Source organism: Pseudonaja textilis, chromosome Z (genome assembly GCF_049901715.1).
Source record: "Pseudonaja textilis isolate UNSWEBS1 chromosome Z, rPseTex1.2, whole genome shotgun sequence".
NCBI lineage: Eukaryota > Metazoa > Chordata > Lepidosauria > Squamata > Elapidae > Pseudonaja > Pseudonaja textilis.
This window is the reverse complement of record NC_142008.1, coordinates 89,756,686-89,774,456: the sequence shown is the minus strand read 5'-3', so window position 1 is coordinate 89,774,456 and position 17,771 is coordinate 89,756,686. Positions and strand designations below refer to the sequence as shown.

The window sequence follows — 17,771 nt, the reverse complement described above, 5'->3', positions numbered from 1 at the left end:
ACCTGGTGAGATTAAACAGAGAAAGCGAGACGAAGCTCTGGAAACATGTTTCCTTTTTATCAATCCCATCTAGGGAGCAGCTGGGAAAAATGGGGACTTGTGAAGAAGGTCTGTAAGGTTGCCTAAGGATCCGGGAGCCGAAGAGACCGGCTGATTGGAAGAAAAAAGCAGAGAGATGGAGGCGGGGGAAGTGCGAGCTCTCTGCGGGGACTGGAGCGAGTCCACGCCCGGGGCCAGCGCTGCAGAGCTGGCGAGCATTCAACCAACGCTTCCCAGCTAAAGCAAGCCCAGGAAAGAAGAGGGGGAAAAGGGGGGAGCTTTTCTCCAAAGTCCTTCCGATCTGCAGGTAGGTTGCAGATGTAGAAGGGGACTAAAAAAATCTCCCCTCAGATCGACTCCAGGATGGAGCCCCCGTTGCAAAGAAGGGCGGGTAGGCAAAGACGGATCAGGGGGAGGGGGGGAAGCAGGCACGATCCGAGGCGCCGCTGCCTACAGCCGGGGCTGGCTTTGCGGCAGTACGAGCGCATGTGGAGCTCGCCATTCGCCCGACGTTGTACTCCACCATCTGGGCTGGAGGGAGGCGCTTTTGTTACCTCCTCGGCTCCGGCGGTGAAGCAGCGCAGCCAGGCTGGGACGCAGGCGGCGGCGGCACTACCACCACAACCAACACCCGTTGCTGCTTTTTCTGCCCAGCATCTCAATTTCCTCGGTAAGGTTAAAAAAAAGGGTTCAAACAAATTTTTCGGGACGCATATATTAAAAGAACGAAATAACATTTTGAATTTTAATATTCCCTTTTTTCAAGCACATTTTAGAGAGTTCGGGTATATTAATGTCACCTTATCTATCAACTGATACTTTAAAATAGCATGTAAATATATTTTTGCAAACGCGTTTGGGGTTGCATTTTCTCCAAGGAATCCGATCGGAGCCTTGGCAGAGACAATCGAATCGGGGGCCCTTTCCTCTCTTCCGGCCGCCTTCTAGATAGGCCGCGCCGCGGCATTCGACCCATAGAAGGGCGAGATCGGAAGGCGGTGGCTGCCCCTGTCGCCGTTGAGTCGCGGCGGAGGTAGATGGAAAAACTAGGCGGTGCAGGCTGTGGCGCAGAGATCCGATCTCTTTTCCTGCTCCCGCCTGAGCTGCTTTTAGAACCAAAAGGGCGCTGCCAGGCGTGAAGGGAAAAAAGCGGTGGAAACAAGCCGTCGTCTTGTAAGCTTTTCCCCCGTCGCCTGCACCGTGAAAGAAACCAAATGCGGCGGAGGAAGAGTCTTGGTTTTTTTTCCCCGCCTTTCCACAATTGATGCACCCTGGCTTTATAAATTACGTGCAAAACATTTCGCCTCAGTTTTTACGGAATCTGCCGCGGTGGATTCCTATTACTTTCCCTCGCTTCTACCGCGTTGGACGGTCTTGGCGAGATCGGGCACCAGAATGGCTTTTTCGACCGTCGACCGGTTGGAGCCAGCGCGAAGGGTGGTTCCATGCAGGCGAAGAGATCGGTGTCCCTCCCCTGCTCTCGACGATCATTTTTTTCGGGGGACCCCAGTTGCGGTTGGGTGTGGAGAATCGAGTTAACGGGGTTTGAGTCGCCGATTTCCCCTGCGCCCTAGGCACACAGGGGGAGGCGCTCCCGGGGGTCTGGGCGCTGGTAGAGGGAAAGGAGGAGGCGGCGGCGGCGGCAGTAGCTGCCGCAGCCAGGACGTGCTGCCCTCCCTCGGCTCTGCCTGGACGCCCCCAGCCGGGCATTCATTTCTCCCTCCCGCCAGCCAACCATCCCCGCCCCCCTTCCACCAGCGGCTCCGATGGGGCTGCTGCTGCAGCGGCTCTCCGGCTCCTGCTCCTCCCCACTCGCGACTGCCGCCGCCACAACGAGGCGGGCTTGTCTCATCCTTATTAACCGCCTCAGCGAGGTTACACCGACGGAGAGAAGAGAGACGCGGAACTCGCTTGCTGCTCCCCTTTCTTCTGCAACACGCTGGGCACTTCGGCGCCTGGCTCCCGGCCGACGAAGCGGGATCCGCTGCTTCGCGCTCTGGTACAGGGGTTTGGGGGGAACCGAAGTTCTTTCTTTAGTGGCAGGCAAAGCTTTCACCGTCCGCCCGATCGACGGGGAACAAAGCGGGAGCTCGCCTTCCCCGCTAGATTTTCCGAAGGGGGATAAACGAACGATTTACTGTATCGAAAGCTGCCTTCTTTAGGGATCGTGGCTTGGGCTGGGATGCGAGTCTTATTTATTGAGATAAAGGAAGGGATCTTCTAGTGAAGGGAAATGCTGCACTTGGGAAACGAGCTGGTTTCCTTAGGATTATTTTCGTAGGGAGGATTCCGCGGGGAACCGAGGGTGATCTGTTAACGCACGTTGTGTGTATGTGTAGATCTTGAATAAATCCCGTAGAAATCCAGTAAAACGAATGAGAAGGGAGCGAAATCCTGCGGAAGGAGGGAAAAGATCCTGGAATCCGTCGATCTCAATGTTCCCCCTCCCTGGAAGGTCGACTGAAGATGGTTGGCGAGGAACGCTGGCAATGTCGAGGGCCGACGGGGGCGAGATCGTAGCGAAACCCTGACTTTCTCGTCTTCGAGAATCAAGGCGGGGAGGAACGAAGGAACGGGGCCAGGAGGCTGGAGCCCGAGCAGGGGTTGAAAAAAATGGGGTGGGAGCGAAATCAGGCAAGCGAGGTGGCGGCGGCGGCTAGATTTCCCCTTCGGTGGCGCCCGCAGGGCGTGCGGAGAGGAAGGAGGCGGGGGGAAGGAGGCGAAGCAGAAGCAGCTGCACCACCAGCTCCGTCGGTTCGGCTCGGCTCTCCCGCCTGCCTGGAGACAGGCGAAGAGGGGGAGGGTGGTAAGCAGCAGCAGTCGCGCTTCTGCTGCTGCAGGAAGGCGGCAACGGAGATTGGCTGGCGATGGTGCGGCCTCTGAAGAGCTGGTGAAAGGGGAGGGAGAGAAGAGAGGTCCGCAGATCCCTCCTCTTTGCCTGGCCTGCCTCCTCTCCACCCTCCCGCCCGATTCGCCTTTACTCCGCCCACCTTGTGCCTTCGTACTGCATTCTCCGCTGGCTGCTCCAAGAACGTCTCCGCTTTCTCATTTCTTTCGCCTGGAGATCGAGTCCGATCCCTAGCTTTTTCTCCCTTCATTAATGCTGGCGATTTCTCAATCGCAATAATTCTGCTTTGATACCAAGGCTCTCAGTCTTTTTTTTTCTTTTCAGTTATAATACCTGAAAGTATTTTATTAATTTTATTATTGCTTCTATGCTTACAGATGGAATCTTTCTCCGAATATCTTTCTATTCTCTGATTTAGCTGTGAGGCGGGTTTGGCTTAACTGTTCCAGTGTTCTCTGTGGCTACAGATCATGACTACATTAGCTGGCCAAATTCCCTTGATTTTTGTGCTCCCCACCCGGGTTCCTTTACTGTAAAGTGCCAACACTCCTCCACTTCTGTTTTAGTTTTCTTCCTCGCCTGCTTGAAGCAGCTTTCCTCACCTGCATCATTGGGTGTGTTTTTTTCTAGGAAAGCAGATTCCACCAAACCTTGCTCCTTAGAATGTATTTATTTATTGAATTTGAATCGTCCCTTATGGCTAAATAAAGTGCCATATCAGTTTACTGAAGAGAGAATTCTAAGCTGTTCCTGTAGCAATCTTAGGCCACTAGTAACTTCCTCAACTTCATAGAAAACTTTTCAGCTATACATTGTGGGTACCTGTCTTCTCTTTCAGTTCCCATTTACTCTTGAATTTATGAGTAGCTCACAGGTTATAGGTTCAAAAATTGTTTAATTCTTGTATTAATTTCCAGGAGTTACTAACCCAAACTCCCATGTTTGTGACATCAGCTCTTTTACCTCTTTGTGAAGGTAGCCTGGTAAGCAGAGATCCTTATTCCAGTTTGTCTTTTTCAGGGTGAAAATTGATTGACGCCACCGTGAAGGGGGAAGACAAGGAGCTGGAAGGGGGAGACCCGGGAGGTGTCACCCTTGGGTCTGAGAGGTGGAGGATGAACGGAGAAGCAGATAGTCCAACTGATTTAGAAATGACGGCCCCCAAAAATCAAGGTGAGAAGGAGTGCTCCCGGAAAAGCTAACACTGCAGTAGAAAATTATGCAGAATCATGTTCACAGCTGCCACTTCTTGAAATATTCAACTTCATTTACTGATTTTTAAATATATTGATATTTAAATAAAATTACTTATTGATTTTTAAAGATGCTTAGCTAATTTCATTAAAAAATATCAAAACAGAGCTAAATACTGTTGCTAATAGATAACATGTGGAAGAAAAACTTTTAAAATGTATGATACTTTCTCAGATATTTGCTATGATGACACAAGATGTAATATTATTTTGCTGGCTTTAACAGCAACTTCATCTCGTTGGCCATTCTATTCTTGTCCGCATTTAGAAAACACTGACCTTGTTCGTGGTTAACCATGAATACATCTCAAGGCTGCCCATCAGCAAGTTGTTTCTGTGCTGCCTGTAATAATTTATCATTTTCTTTTATAACTCCCAAAATTCGAAAGACTATGCTGACCTTAAAGGGTGTTAGATTGCTGTGCCAGAACATTTGAAGAGCACTAATTTGATAATAAGTCCTCAGAAACATATATGAAATTCTTGCATAATATGTTTTTTCCCCCTTTTTGCTTTTCCTCCAGACCGTTGGACCCAGGAAGACATGCTGACCCTCTTGGAGTGTATGAAAAATAACCTGCCCTCCAATGATGGCAGCAAGTTCAAAACCACAGAATCCCATTTGGACTGGGACAAAGTGGCCTTCAAAGACTTCTCTGGTGATATGTGCAAGATTAAATGGATTGAGATCTCCAATGAGGTAATCAATTGCTTTCTGAGCTCAAAGAGGACTGACCTGAAATGATGCTTTACATATGATGATTTGCCTTGCAAATGTGCTGTATTGGTTAATTTAATTTGAGTATTTGATCCAGTAACAGTTCCAGTGTAATGGCAAGAATTACTATATGGTAAGATGAGCAGCCAATAAATTTTATAAATGGCAGAGTTTTTAGTGCTGTTTACCTATGTCTCATTTATGTCTCAGAAGCTCTTTCAATAACTTATATATTCTCAAACCTCTAAAACAATGTTTCTTTTCTTTCTCTCCTCCAATCAAGGCACCCCTATTCTGTCTTTATTTGGCTCATGTGAGCTGTCTTATTAGTCTTGACTGCTTTACTGTATTCAGGCTACAATTTTGTACTGAATTGCCTGGAGATAAGGCTGAGGCTTGCTGTTAGAATGGCAGAGGATTGCCTTGTTAAATTTGAAACTGTACAAAAATACACTGCTATTACTAATAGAGATGGTGACTGATCAAATTTGACTGCATGTTGAACCATGATATAGAGCAGGGCTCAGTAAGCTAAGGAAAATTGGAGGAGCTACAACTCCGTTGCTATCTTATTAGCAGGGAATGCTAGATGGGATTGTAAAAGTTCATCAAACCTCAAAGAGTCCCACTCCCCCACCCAACCCCTGCATGTGAATAAGCCTCAACAAAAATTAACCATACATCAAATTTCCCTCTCCTCATTTTTCATTGAATGGTTAGGGGGACTGCTAAACTGAGTTTCACTGGTTAAAAATGTGGGTTTACTGGTGATTTGAATGAGGAATTATGGTTTAAAACAAATTTTAGTTCTTGTTTTCCCAGTTAACAGTACTAAATTTTCCAGATGCATTGCAAGCTGCCATTCTTAGAATATGCAATCAGCTTTATGGTTGTGAATGTATATTGAGGACATCACTTTGGGAAAGTTTGCATTGGTTTAATTAATATATGTTATCAGCAGCTGCATGTTAGCTGCAACACAGAATATCGATCAATAGTCCCTCCAAATTCCCAATGTAATTATTAGACCTATCTATTGTTCAGTTGCCTGCATGACAAATGGGCATGGTAAATTTAGTGTTCTGATAATCTCAGCATAGGTGTAGGTTTTTTTGGAAATGAAAGGCAGGAATACATTTCAGTTCAGTAAAACAAAAGAAAAAGAATTATTCCATTGGCAGGACAGTACTCTTTTTACTATTACTAGTTTCTGCTTAAATTTACACAAATAGCTTGACAAAAGACCCTACTTGTCAATTGAATCATACAGCAAATAATTGATTTTGATTTATCAGTTTAAACTAGCAGCTTTCAAAATACTCATACCACTATTCTCTTGTCTCACTTCTTACTTCACTACATCTATTTTCTACTTATTCCTGCAGGTGAGAAAGTTCCGGACCTTAACAGAATTGATAATGGATGCTGAAGAACATGTGAAAAATCCATACAAAGGCAAAAAACTGAAGGTAGGTGTTGGCTTCAAGGAGGAAATAATAATAACAACGACAACAATAAAAGAACTTTCTTTTGAATCAATTATTGCCTTCCCCCAAATGGCACAAAATTGTGATTTACGTATTTCTTAAGACTCAGTTTAGCGTCCATTTTCTTTTTTCTGGTTATCCCTTATTTTAATAATGGATTACAGGAAGTCATAATTGGTAACATATCCCACTCCTTGGATTTATCCATAATTTTCTCAGCAGAGTTTATTTACTTGTTAGATTTATATCTTCCCTTCCCTCCAGAGACTCAAGGTGGATCATGTGACACTCCTTTTTCCACCACAATTCTGTCTAGTGTTTTGGGCTGACAGATAGTAACTGACCTAGAGTTATCCATTGAGCTTTCTAGGCCTCCTGGGTCTTCATCAAACACCTTAACAACTGTATCCCCAACTTTACATGTGCAGATGGATATACCTAATTGTATATTTGTATTTTAGGTGAAAGTTTTTCTAATAAATATTGATCAATTCAATTCAGGAAAATGGGAGAAAATTTACAGAGTTCCTTAGTGGGTGCATAATTCCAAATACCATATATCAACACAGTGGCTGTTTTGTATTGATTAAAACATAAGTATTAAATAGTAAATTATTAATTGTACAGTACTGGTAAAAATGGATGATCTGACATTGAGAGTCACACGTTCATCAGGTAGGTCAAGTGATTCCAGATCACACCACTATCATACAGTTTTTGAATATAGTTTATTAACTATTACAAGGTAGGAAAAGGGTTCCGTTTATTTCTCAATTAAAGATAGAAACAAACACAAATGACTTTTAATAGACTTACTCTTAGAATGTGAAACATTGAAAATGACTTATCCCAAAGTGTGTGCCAAAAAAGAAATATTACAGTTATGACAACAAGCATCTTAATTATTAAAACGGACTTAGAATCAAACTGGTCATTCACGAATGCAAATCATAGGGAAAAAAAACAATTACATTGCCCTGGGATTTTCTCCACAATCAGATGCTGTTAGTCTTGCTCCATTATGCACATTAAAACTAGTGAGATCTCTCCTCTTCCTTGTAACAATTTGCATGATGAATTACAACTTATGTCTGTGCACAATCCATTTTTCTAATCGGTGGACGATGAAGAGAAGGTATTTCTGCCACCTATTTGGAATGTAGCCGAATTGTTCAACATTCTGCTGAAGATATTTATGCTTTCATTCCTTGTTCAAAATCCAAAATATTGATTTGTGCAGAATGAATAAACATGATGATGGGTCTCTGAGGACAGGCTAAACTTGATTTGAGTAATCTTGCTACCCTAGCCAGCGCATACTGTTTCTTGTGTGGGTATTTGCAGACATTATTACATTGTCTAACTGTAGAGTTTACAAATAATTGTCAGATGAAATCTGGATGGGGAATCTACCTTCATTCTATGTTATATTACAGAAAAACAAACAAAAAACCAAAGAAATTCTCTGTGACTTGGAAGATTGAAATTGTCCGAACCATGAAAAAAATTGAATCTGAACAAGAAGTCCTTAACTTACGATCAGTTTGGTCAAGAATTGCTATTGCTAAGCAAGGTGCCTGTTAAGTAAGCTGCACCTAATTTTACAACTTTTTTTGCCAGGTTTTTAAGCAAATCACTTCCAATTGTTAAATGAATCGTTGTCATTAAGCAAAGCTGACTTCTCCCATTCAGTTTGCTATTGAAAGGTAACTGGAAAGATTGAGAATGGTGATCATGTGTCCCAAGGATGCTGCATCCCTCATAAATACATGATAATTGCCAAGCACATGAGTTACGACCATATGACCTTGGAGATACTGCAGTGGCCATAAGGGCAAAGGCTTGTTTTAGAAGAGAGACTTGTACTTTTCAGTTGAGTTTTCTGATGCATCATTTGAAAGACCTCCTCCTCGCACACATACACATTTCTTTTCTGTGTGTTCTCTTTCTAAATCATTCTTACATGTAGCAAACCATGTTGTGGTTGAAACTTTTTGATAATTTTTGGGAATAAATTCTGGAAATGAACTAATATGTCCAGACAGCTACATCCCTAGTGTTTTGCATACATGGCTCTGCTGGTTTTCAGCTTGATTTTTACAGCACTTACAACCTTATATAGCCTTGTATATCAAACATTAAAAAGCTATAATGTTTAATTAAAAAGTACAGCGGTCAGAAGAAAATATGTATTTGCTGTTTAGTTGAGGGCTGTTCTTTTTCCAGGTGACAAAGCTAAAGCCCCCCCAAAATGTAAAGATTTTTTTTTCTTTGTGATGCTATTTCCTTTTTCTGGCCATATAAGTGGGACATACTGCCTTGAAGGTCTGAACTTAACAAAATAATTTATCTTGCAATACTTGGATTATTTAATATGTTTCTTATATTTTCCCACTTTTTTTAATAGTAGAGTGGGTGGCAAGTAAAATACAATATTGTGATAACTACTGATAACTACAGAAAGAAGCAAAAAAACAGTCATAAAAAAAGGAAAAGTAGAAAAAAGTATTTTAAAAGGTTTATGTTTTTTTTTAAAAAAAAGCCTTAATATATATAATCTTACAGCGAGTATATTAGCGGCCAGTAATTAACAAATAAACAAAGGTATCCAATAGCAGGAATCCCTAATTGGAAATAACAAAAATGAAAGTCAAATTTGGAAGACCTATTCTTATAACAAAACAGACAAGATATACTATTTTAAAACTCAAACTTCCAAAGCAATGAGCGTCCATGTGTAGAATTATAATCAATCAGTGGACCCTATGACAGCCATTATACCAAACAAATATGGTATACTTTGTAGGGATATGTTTAAAAAAAAGCTACTGGCAGGAAAGATAAGGCAAATTAAGGTGTGTTATTCAGCAGTAGGCAATGGGAAAGATTTTAAGTTGGCCGTAGCTCCTTCCGCCTTTGCTTGCTTGAGAATGAGTATGAAATAAAGCCTTCTAAAATAGGAGTGTCTTCCTTTGGCCAACAGGCAAAGCTTATCAAAAGATGCAATCAGATGTTGAATAGGCATTGATGTGCAAATATATGTGAACAATTGGAACAAAGGCTATGTTAAATAACCTGTAAATTGCAAAGATCTCTTCCTCTCCCCAAATATTTTCTTGTACTTTTCCTTTGTTATACATCACACATTGATACTTTTTATTGTACAATTTTCTTGGTTATATATAGGATTTCATTATTCATAGTAACAGTATACCATCTGGGTGCAATCTCTATACTCTTAATTACATACTGGTAATAAACCTTATACATACAATAGTGATAACTGTTATTCTCAATATATTCATCTTCACTTATCCTTTTTATGAATTTTACATTGTATTTTAGGCCCTCTATTTGTTTTTCTCTATAGTCCATTAATACTATCAAACAACTATAAACATCAAGTTGACATCACAATTATAGCCAATTAACTGTCAAATAATCCTAATGTTTACTTATCTTAGTTATTCTCTATTCATTAGGCATCTATGTTTACCTATCCAGATTTCTGCCATTATTTGGCAGAATAATGCCATTATTCTTCTGCCATTATTTCTACTATAGAATAGTTCCCAAATCAAAAAGGTGATCTCCCAATTTCTAATTTCTATCTTAGTGCTAATTCTTGAAGATATAGTTTCTGTGTTAAACAATATTCTGCATTTATCTCTCAACTCTTGCCTGTTTTCCGATTTGAACTCTTGTTGACTTCTTGGCATGTCTCCCATACTCTTCCAATGTAATCTTGTATCTTATCTCATTCATATTCAATCTAAGTATTTCTTCTATTTCTGTTGCTGCTTCTTTCTTTTGGATCTTCCATACACCTTTCAGTGGTATCCCCTTCTAACTATTGATTTCTCACAGCATAGCTTTATTTCAGCTTTAACTATCTCCTATTTTTTTATTTTTTTGTATTGTTTGTCGGTTTCCCCCCCCTTGTCCATTCCTCTATTCTTTCTATTTTATTTTCTATTTCCTGGACTTTCCTGTTTGTTGTTCAATGTCTTTTGGTCATAGTTTTCTGGTCTCTTAATCATATCATGTATCATTTCTTTTTATCTCCCTATGGTTCCTTGTCATCATTCCCTACATACCTTGAATAATAATAAGATATTGTTCCCCCTTGTAAGCCCATTTTGCCTTATTTTAGTTAATTTAAAATTTAACTCAGTAATCAATCAGAATCCCACTGTCCCCGTTATACCTCAATAAGACAACCAATATTAGAGCAGTTCAGACAATCCCTCTATTAGACCACTTTCCCTTCATCCACTTTTTCCAGCTTTAGTTTACCTTTTTGGCCAGCAGGTGTCACTGTTAAATTCCCTCCCTCCTCCATTTTTACTGCAATCAAAATGTCTCCGAATAAGTTTGTTTTCCAATAGTTTCCCAAAGTTTTTCAAATTGAGGAGGTAGTAAGAAGTCCAGACATTTGAGACAATTTTAGTTTTCACAGAGCTAACCAATCCAATCTGTCCTTTACTTGTAAAGTTACTTTTAGCTGCAATATCTTTTCTTTCTTTACCCTATCTTACAGTCGTTTCAGGTCGTTAATCGCTGCTAATTTTCTCTGTTAAATCCCACTTTCCAGGGGGGGGGGGGATATTAGGAAAACTCCCACTGCAGAAATTAGAATAATTCTTACCCAGATTGAGCATGTTATTACAAGATCAGCTTCAGTTCAGCCATGATGTCCATTCTTTCTTTTGTCTGGATCAAGGGGTTTCCTTCAGGTTAATCAAGGAGATTGCACTCTCCTCATGGCCACCAAAGCATGCTCTCTACCTTCATCACCCCTCCAGGGTGACTTTCTGCTCCGTAGAGTCTCCGTAGAGTGAAGAAATCAGCAGGACTTCACGGAGCTGCCACTCATCCGCACCACTTCATTGCAAAGTCAGCTGCCTTTTCCGCAAATATCTCTGAAGTAGCAGTTTAAAGTCAGTTTTATCATACTATATGTCAGTATTACCTGGAAGACTACAGGTTTCTTTATTTTTGTGAAAGGTTTATAGAAAACTAATTCCCCATACCTACCCCAATCTTTTTAAAAGAAAGATTGACTAGTAGCATAGTTATTAACAGGTATTAAAATTAATACCCCCCTAATTGTTACAATGTTCACTGAAGCTTCTAAAGTAATGAAATATATTGTATTTGGGATCTTTGGTGCTGTTTAAATTTGGTTTTCTTGCAGATGATTCATTACCAGACTAAGTAACATCAGTCAGACTGCGGATGTTACCTGGTGATGGGAATGAAATATCTGCAAGAAAACTACCAAGCTCGAGAATCAAGGGCCCCTCAGTTCAACCTGAGCTATAAATATTTTTCTATTAATATGTTGTATGATTTTTTTTTAAAGGCACAAGCCCTTTATACTTTAACAAAACACTTTTTCAATTTCTAACACTGTTGCTAATAATAAAAGTTAAACTCAAGATTCTAGTTATGCCTTTAGGTTTATAGTGCTGCATTTTGAATGTAAAAAAAATGTTATGCCAGGATGATTTGTTTATTTAGTTTAATATTGCTAACTGATTGGATCTTGGTCTTTCTACAGTTGGAGATGCTACATGCTTTACATGGAGGTTTTGGGCCAGTCACTCTCTCAGGCTAACTTACCTCATTATGTTCTTGTGGTAGGAAAACAGAGGAGAGAACACTACATATACAGTAGAGTTCATGTGTGTATTGCACTCTTGAATGAAAGGAGAGAAAAGTACTGGTAATGAATAATAGTAATATCTCACAATAATAACTAGGAATTAAAGGTACAAGTTGAAGGCAAGTTGTGGCAGAAAATGTAGAGTGGGCTTTCCTTGTCTTGATGCTTGTGTTGGAAAGTGATTGGGAATTCTGGGAAATTAGAATTCCAGCCCACAGAGAGATGTATGGTTGGGAGGACTGTGATAAGCTTCAATGCTGGCCTTACAAAGTTAATCTTCAGGGTAGGAACAAGTAGTTTAAAACAGTAATAAACAGTAATGGCAAAATAGATAACCAATTTAAGTATTTATATGTCTTGAGAAGTAGCTCCATTTTTATGTCTCATCAGATAGAGATGCTAAGCTAAAATAAAGCTTACATAAGATTAGTGGAGTTTCATGGTTGAATTCAATTACATGTGTTACTTAAATATGCTATCACCTTATTCCAGATACTTGGCACAGCAAACAAATGTTATAAACAAAACAGAGTAAGAAGATTAAGTAAACTCCTAATTTTTTCCATTTTTTGTGGAAAGAGTTCATCTCAAAATATTTCTTTACTTATCTCCTGCCCCATTCAGAAGCATCCTGACTTCCCCAAAAAACCTTTGACTCCGTATTTCCGTTTCTTCATGGAAAAGCGAGCAAAATATGCTAAGCTACATCCAGAGATGAGTAACCTGGACCTAACCAAGATTCTCTCAAAAAAATATAAGGAACTCCCTGAAAAGAAAAAGGTGAGCAGTACATACTTAGAATGTGGTGAGGAGTATCAGGAATGGCATAATTCCAGAAGCAGTTTTGCCTACCAACAGCAAGCCCCTTTTTATTGGTGCTTCTAGCAAAACCAGACAAAAGCAAAAAAAAGGAAACGAATGAAAGGGAAAAAAAAGCTATTATTTCCCCCTTGGGGAACTTAATACCTAAGAATTATGTATTGTGTGCCTTCTGCAAAAAAGAATATTCCCTTTCTCAAGTGCTCTGTGAATGTGCTACCTTTAATAACAAACAGCAAAGTGAATTTTAATAGAACAATTCTTTAGACTGTTATTTAGCTTCAGATTATTAGGATCTTGAGCTTAAAACTGGATGCTTCCCTTGTGAAGGGCATGTTTATATGCCTTTCTCTCAAAGTAACTAAAGGAACTTGACTTCTTGTCTGCTGAATTGCCACTGACATTTAGTGAGCAATTTTAACTTTTTATAACATGGTGAGTTCCACATTTCCAAAATCAGCTGGTATACTACTTAGTTATTTCTGGGTGGCAGGGTTTCAAGTGTGAAATAGTTGTCTAAGCATCTTCAAGGTGACTCTTGCCTATTAATATTGCCCTATATAGGTAGTCCTTGACACTGTAATTGAGCCCCAAATTATATTTTAAAGTTGTGGCAGTCATTAAATGGGTCACTACATGAGTGCACTTGATTTTATGACCTTTTTTGCAGTGGTCATTAAGCAGATGCAGCAGTCATTAAGTGACCACTGCAGTTGTTAAATCCATTTTATCTTACGGACATTTTTTTGCTGGAAACTGGCAAAAGCTACTGAAAATTGTGGTGGTGCAGGACACTGCAAAGGGTCGTAAATGTCAACTGGTTGCCAAATGCCCATAATACAGTCACATAACCACATAGAGGAGTATGGCCATCAGAACTCTGTAGATCTGTCATAACTTTGGACACTTGCCAAAACAGAATTACACATGTACAAAAAAGAAATCCTGAAGCAGTGGTCCCCAGCCTTTCTGCAGGTGAGGGAAGAGGGGATCTGTGCAGAGGCAAGCTTGCACACATACCCTCTACTTATGCAGCCCAGTTCCCAACAGGCTGCAGCCTAATACAAGGATGCTGCCTGAGGGTTGGGGACCCCTGTCCTAAAGGGGGAAAATATTTTTGGCCCTATTACTACAGAGACTTCTAAAAATAGGCTGCAAAATATCTGACTTTCTGCAAAACTAAGTGGGAAGCAAGATAACATTCTGTTGTATGCAAATGTGCCAAAACTTAACGTTTAAGGGTCTTGCAAGCTGGAGACAAAGATTGCTGAGTAGAAGAGCATTTCAAATTTTTACAGTTCTTAGCTCTGAGCTAAGAAGAGTCCCAGATGCTTTAGTTCTGCATGCCAAGAAATTGAGCTTCTCATGTCATTTCCAGAGATAAAGAATAGCCCCGTGGAAGACTTGATGGGCATCTTGTGCAAACACACACGCGCACCAAGTTATCTGCAATTTCAGAACATAGAATTAGGAAGTAGATATTCAATATAATAGCACTCAGACTTACATACCACTTCACAGTGCTTTGTAGCCTCTCTAAGTAAGAGTCAGTATATTGTCCCTAACAATCTGGATCCTCATTTTACTGACCTCGAAAGAATGGAAGGCTGAGTCAATCTTGAGCCGGTGAGAATTGAACTGCTGGCAGTTGGCAAATTTAACCTGAACTGCTGCATTTCTAACCACCGCTCTTAAAGACTCAAGGCAGTTCTTTCCCCAATGAGAGGGCTTGCGTATGACAGCTGGCTACCTCATATATAAATAGCAGCGGTGGAGTATTTTTCCTCTTCTCCCTGTTTTTTAGATGAAGTATATTCAGGATTTCCAACGAGAGAAACAAGATTTTGAGCGGAATCTGGCAAGATTTAGGTAAGAGATCTTAAGCAACAATGCCTTGCTTGTGTCCATGAGCACTTTAAGGCTTCTCAGCTATAGACTTCAGTTGCACACATCCAGTGGAGGTTTTCCTGAACTTTACAGTGAAAGCTGCTTTGATTAGAAGATGGCGAGGAGAGAGTAGAAAGAATAAGTACTGCTAGGTTTCTTTATAGCACAGGAACCCACTTCGTTTTTTTAAAACTAGAAATAGAATAACTAAGTCTGTAAATTTATATGTGTATAAGGCAGGTAGAATTGTCTCTGTGAACATTTCAAGCACTCATCTAATCAAATGTTGACTTAAATCAAATATCTACCTAGGCAGCTGTTCCCAGCTTGAGATATGTTGAATCCCAAGATGTTATGCTATAATTCACTTCATTCCCAGACATATGCACATAAGTGATCATATGCACTTAGGGAAGCTGTAGACCACAACATCTGAGGAGAAAAAAAAATTGAGAAAGGAAAATGTAGACCAGCCAGATTTTCTACAATACACAATCGTTATCATCTTCCCAAAATTTGAAGAGAACTGCCTTTCCTGCTGTGTAGTGTGTAATTAAAATTTTGGCTTCTAGGAGAAGAAAACCAAACAAAAACAATGGATGCAATGAGCGTTTATATCTACAGAATGTTTCTTGATAAGGGATTGGGTAGAAAATTTGTCCCGTTATCTAGCATAACAGTTGCTGGGTTGATTGCTGTTGATCATTTTGTTATCTATTTGTTTAATTTCGTCCTCTTTCTTGCTGGCATTCATTTCCAGCTGGTAGATTGGTGTGTGTGTGTGTGTCTGTATGTGTGTGAAATGTTTTTATTCAACCCAGAAACTCGTATCCTTATTCTCCAGAAATGTCTGGGTAGGCAGTGGGTACAGCCTTTTCCCTCACACTTTTTACCATGTCCCCATCTTGCTCTTAAAGTGTTAGAAGGTTTCAGAATTTTGTGCTAAGGTCAAATGTTGGTGTTATGTCTGAAGACCTTTCTTTGCTCGTGTTTGAAGCTTGGAGGATTATGAGGGAATATTTTTTTATGGAGAGAAAATAAAATTCTCTTATGGGCAGATTGATCCCGCAGTCTGGAGATTTCTTGGCATTCAAGAGTGGGGACTGGTATATAGGGCCTTAGAGAGGTTTATATGAAAGTGTGTTTTGTTAATTCCAGTATGGTGATGCCTTACATTTTCCATCCCCTGTTATCCTGAAGGGAAGACCATCCTGATCTCATTCAGAATGCCAAGAAATCTGATATCCCAGAAAAACCCAAGACCCCCCAACAGCTCTGGTATACACACGAGAAGAAGATCTACCTGAAAGTCCGACCTGATGTAAGTAGCTCTACCTTTATAAGTTTGAGGTGAAGGTGGCATGGGAGGCATGAATAAAGAAAGACAGCACAGTTAGAAAGCAGTGGAAACAGAGGGAGAGAGGGAGGTCGAAGGCTGTTTCTGAAAGTGGGGGCGGGGGGATTAGGTATAAAGCTGTGTCTTAATTTTTGATCAACTGAGGCTCTGGGTTACATTTGAGGAAAAAGTAAAGGCCGCCTTGGGTTATTACATTTGGGGTTTTAGTCACAAACATGAACATTTTCTTCTTATCGGAAAACTTCCATTTTGCTATATGACCCATAGTGTGTCAGATGAAAATGTTCAGCTTCATGTTTTTTTCATGTTGTTTTCTTTTATCTACAGAGGGGTCCTGCTTTTTTAAATAAATGAAGCATTCAGATAAAAGCATTTCCCCCATCTACCGCTACATCAGGAAATGATACACTCAGGAAAAGCTTTGTCTTTTGATTCTGCTGAATATGTAAAATTGATTCTGAGAGGGCTGCCAAAGCGTCAAGAAAAAGCTATGAAACATAACTAAAGTTTGGGGAATATAATCTTGACAAATATTTGTTTGTTTATTAAATGTACATGCCGCTTGTCTCACTGTCAGGTGACTCTGAGCGGCTTACAACATCATAAAAGCAAAAATTGGGCCAGTGAATACAAGTGGCTTACTCTAGGATTTTATAGTTTTTTCAGTTCCAACTGCCATTGAATGTTCAGATATTCTTCTAATAGCCTAATTATTTTTTTTTTTTTTTGGGCGGGGGGTTGTTATTCTTTGAAGTAGCCCTAAGTGCCCTTTTAAAGCATAGCCAGATTTTGATTTACTTTCTCTTCTGAAACTGTAAGGTTTAAGGTCATCTAGAATAGATGATGAGAAAAATATATAGGATAGACAAATAGTTTTCGTGCAGTGTATAGTTAATTCATGGAACTCATGGCTACAAGATGATAAAGATCACACATACAGATGGCTTCTAAAGTGCTAGATTTGTAAAGGATTCCCTCCAGAAGCTGTGGGTGCTCCATCGCTGGATGTTTTTAAGAAGAGATTGACAATCACTTATCAGAAATGGTATAGGGTCTCCTACTTGAGCAGGGAGCTGGACTAGATGACCTCCAAGATTCCTTCCAATTCTATTCTGTTAGAATGGTAAATAAAGTGAGGCCAAAGAGAGATCACTACAAAAAAAGCCCTGGGGGTTCACTAACTCCCATCATTGTTGGAGGTGTAGCAGGGATACTCTTGGAAGTATGTAAAAACTGTGAGTGCGATATACTGCTCTTAGTGTTTGTAATATTTGCTTACTGTTTACGTAAGTTTCCATAATTACCGTTTTTCAGACAGTTCTTTTATGAATGAAGACAAATATACATGTCCCATGATAATGTTGCAGGATCTAATCTGGGTCAGTCACCGGGACCAGAGGTTTAGTCTTCCATGTTTCTTTTGGTGAGAAAGAGAAGGATAGAAAGAGCAAAAACATGGGACCATTACAAATGGCCTTCATGGGACTGAAACCCTTTTTATATATATTTAAACTCCAAAATAAAGATTCTTCAGAATTCTCATTAGACTCTCTGCATATGCCTTATGCAGCAAGTTATATTTTGCTTCCTTGCAGGATCAAGAAAAAGACCCTTTTAAAAAAATCAGAAAGAAAATTCATCTTTCCCAAAGTTTAGTGTAATTCACTGCTGTACCACCAGGGTGGGCAGTGTCCC

The 17,771-nt window shown here is 40.3% G+C and overlaps 1 protein-coding gene across 7 annotated transcripts in view; it reads left to right on the top strand.

Annotated features, from left to right (window-relative positions):
• Positions 1–241: 241 nt before the first annotated feature.
• The window catches only part of UBTF (upstream binding transcription factor), a 37,953-nt gene continuing 20,423 nt past the window's right edge, over positions 242–17,771 (top strand). For 2 of the 7 annotated variants that reach the window (XM_026717579.2, XM_026717576.2), the window contains exons 1-7: positions 242–346; positions 3,908–4,060; positions 4,665–4,840; positions 6,244–6,327; positions 12,638–12,793; positions 14,637–14,701; positions 15,920–16,040. In XM_026717579.2, the coding sequence (XP_026573364.1) occupies positions 4,003–4,060; positions 4,665–4,840; positions 6,244–6,327; positions 12,638–12,793; positions 14,637–14,701; positions 15,920–16,040 (660 nt within the window). In that variant the 5' untranslated portion in view covers positions 242–346; positions 3,908–4,002. Of the gene's footprint in view, positions 347–423; positions 710–1,921; positions 2,039–3,907; positions 4,061–4,664; positions 4,841–6,243; positions 6,332–12,637; positions 12,794–14,636; positions 14,702–15,919; positions 16,041–17,771 lie in introns of those variants that run through there. The other 5 variants (XM_087915288.1, XM_026717577.2, XM_087915289.1 and 2 more) reach the window with 4 other exon arrangements.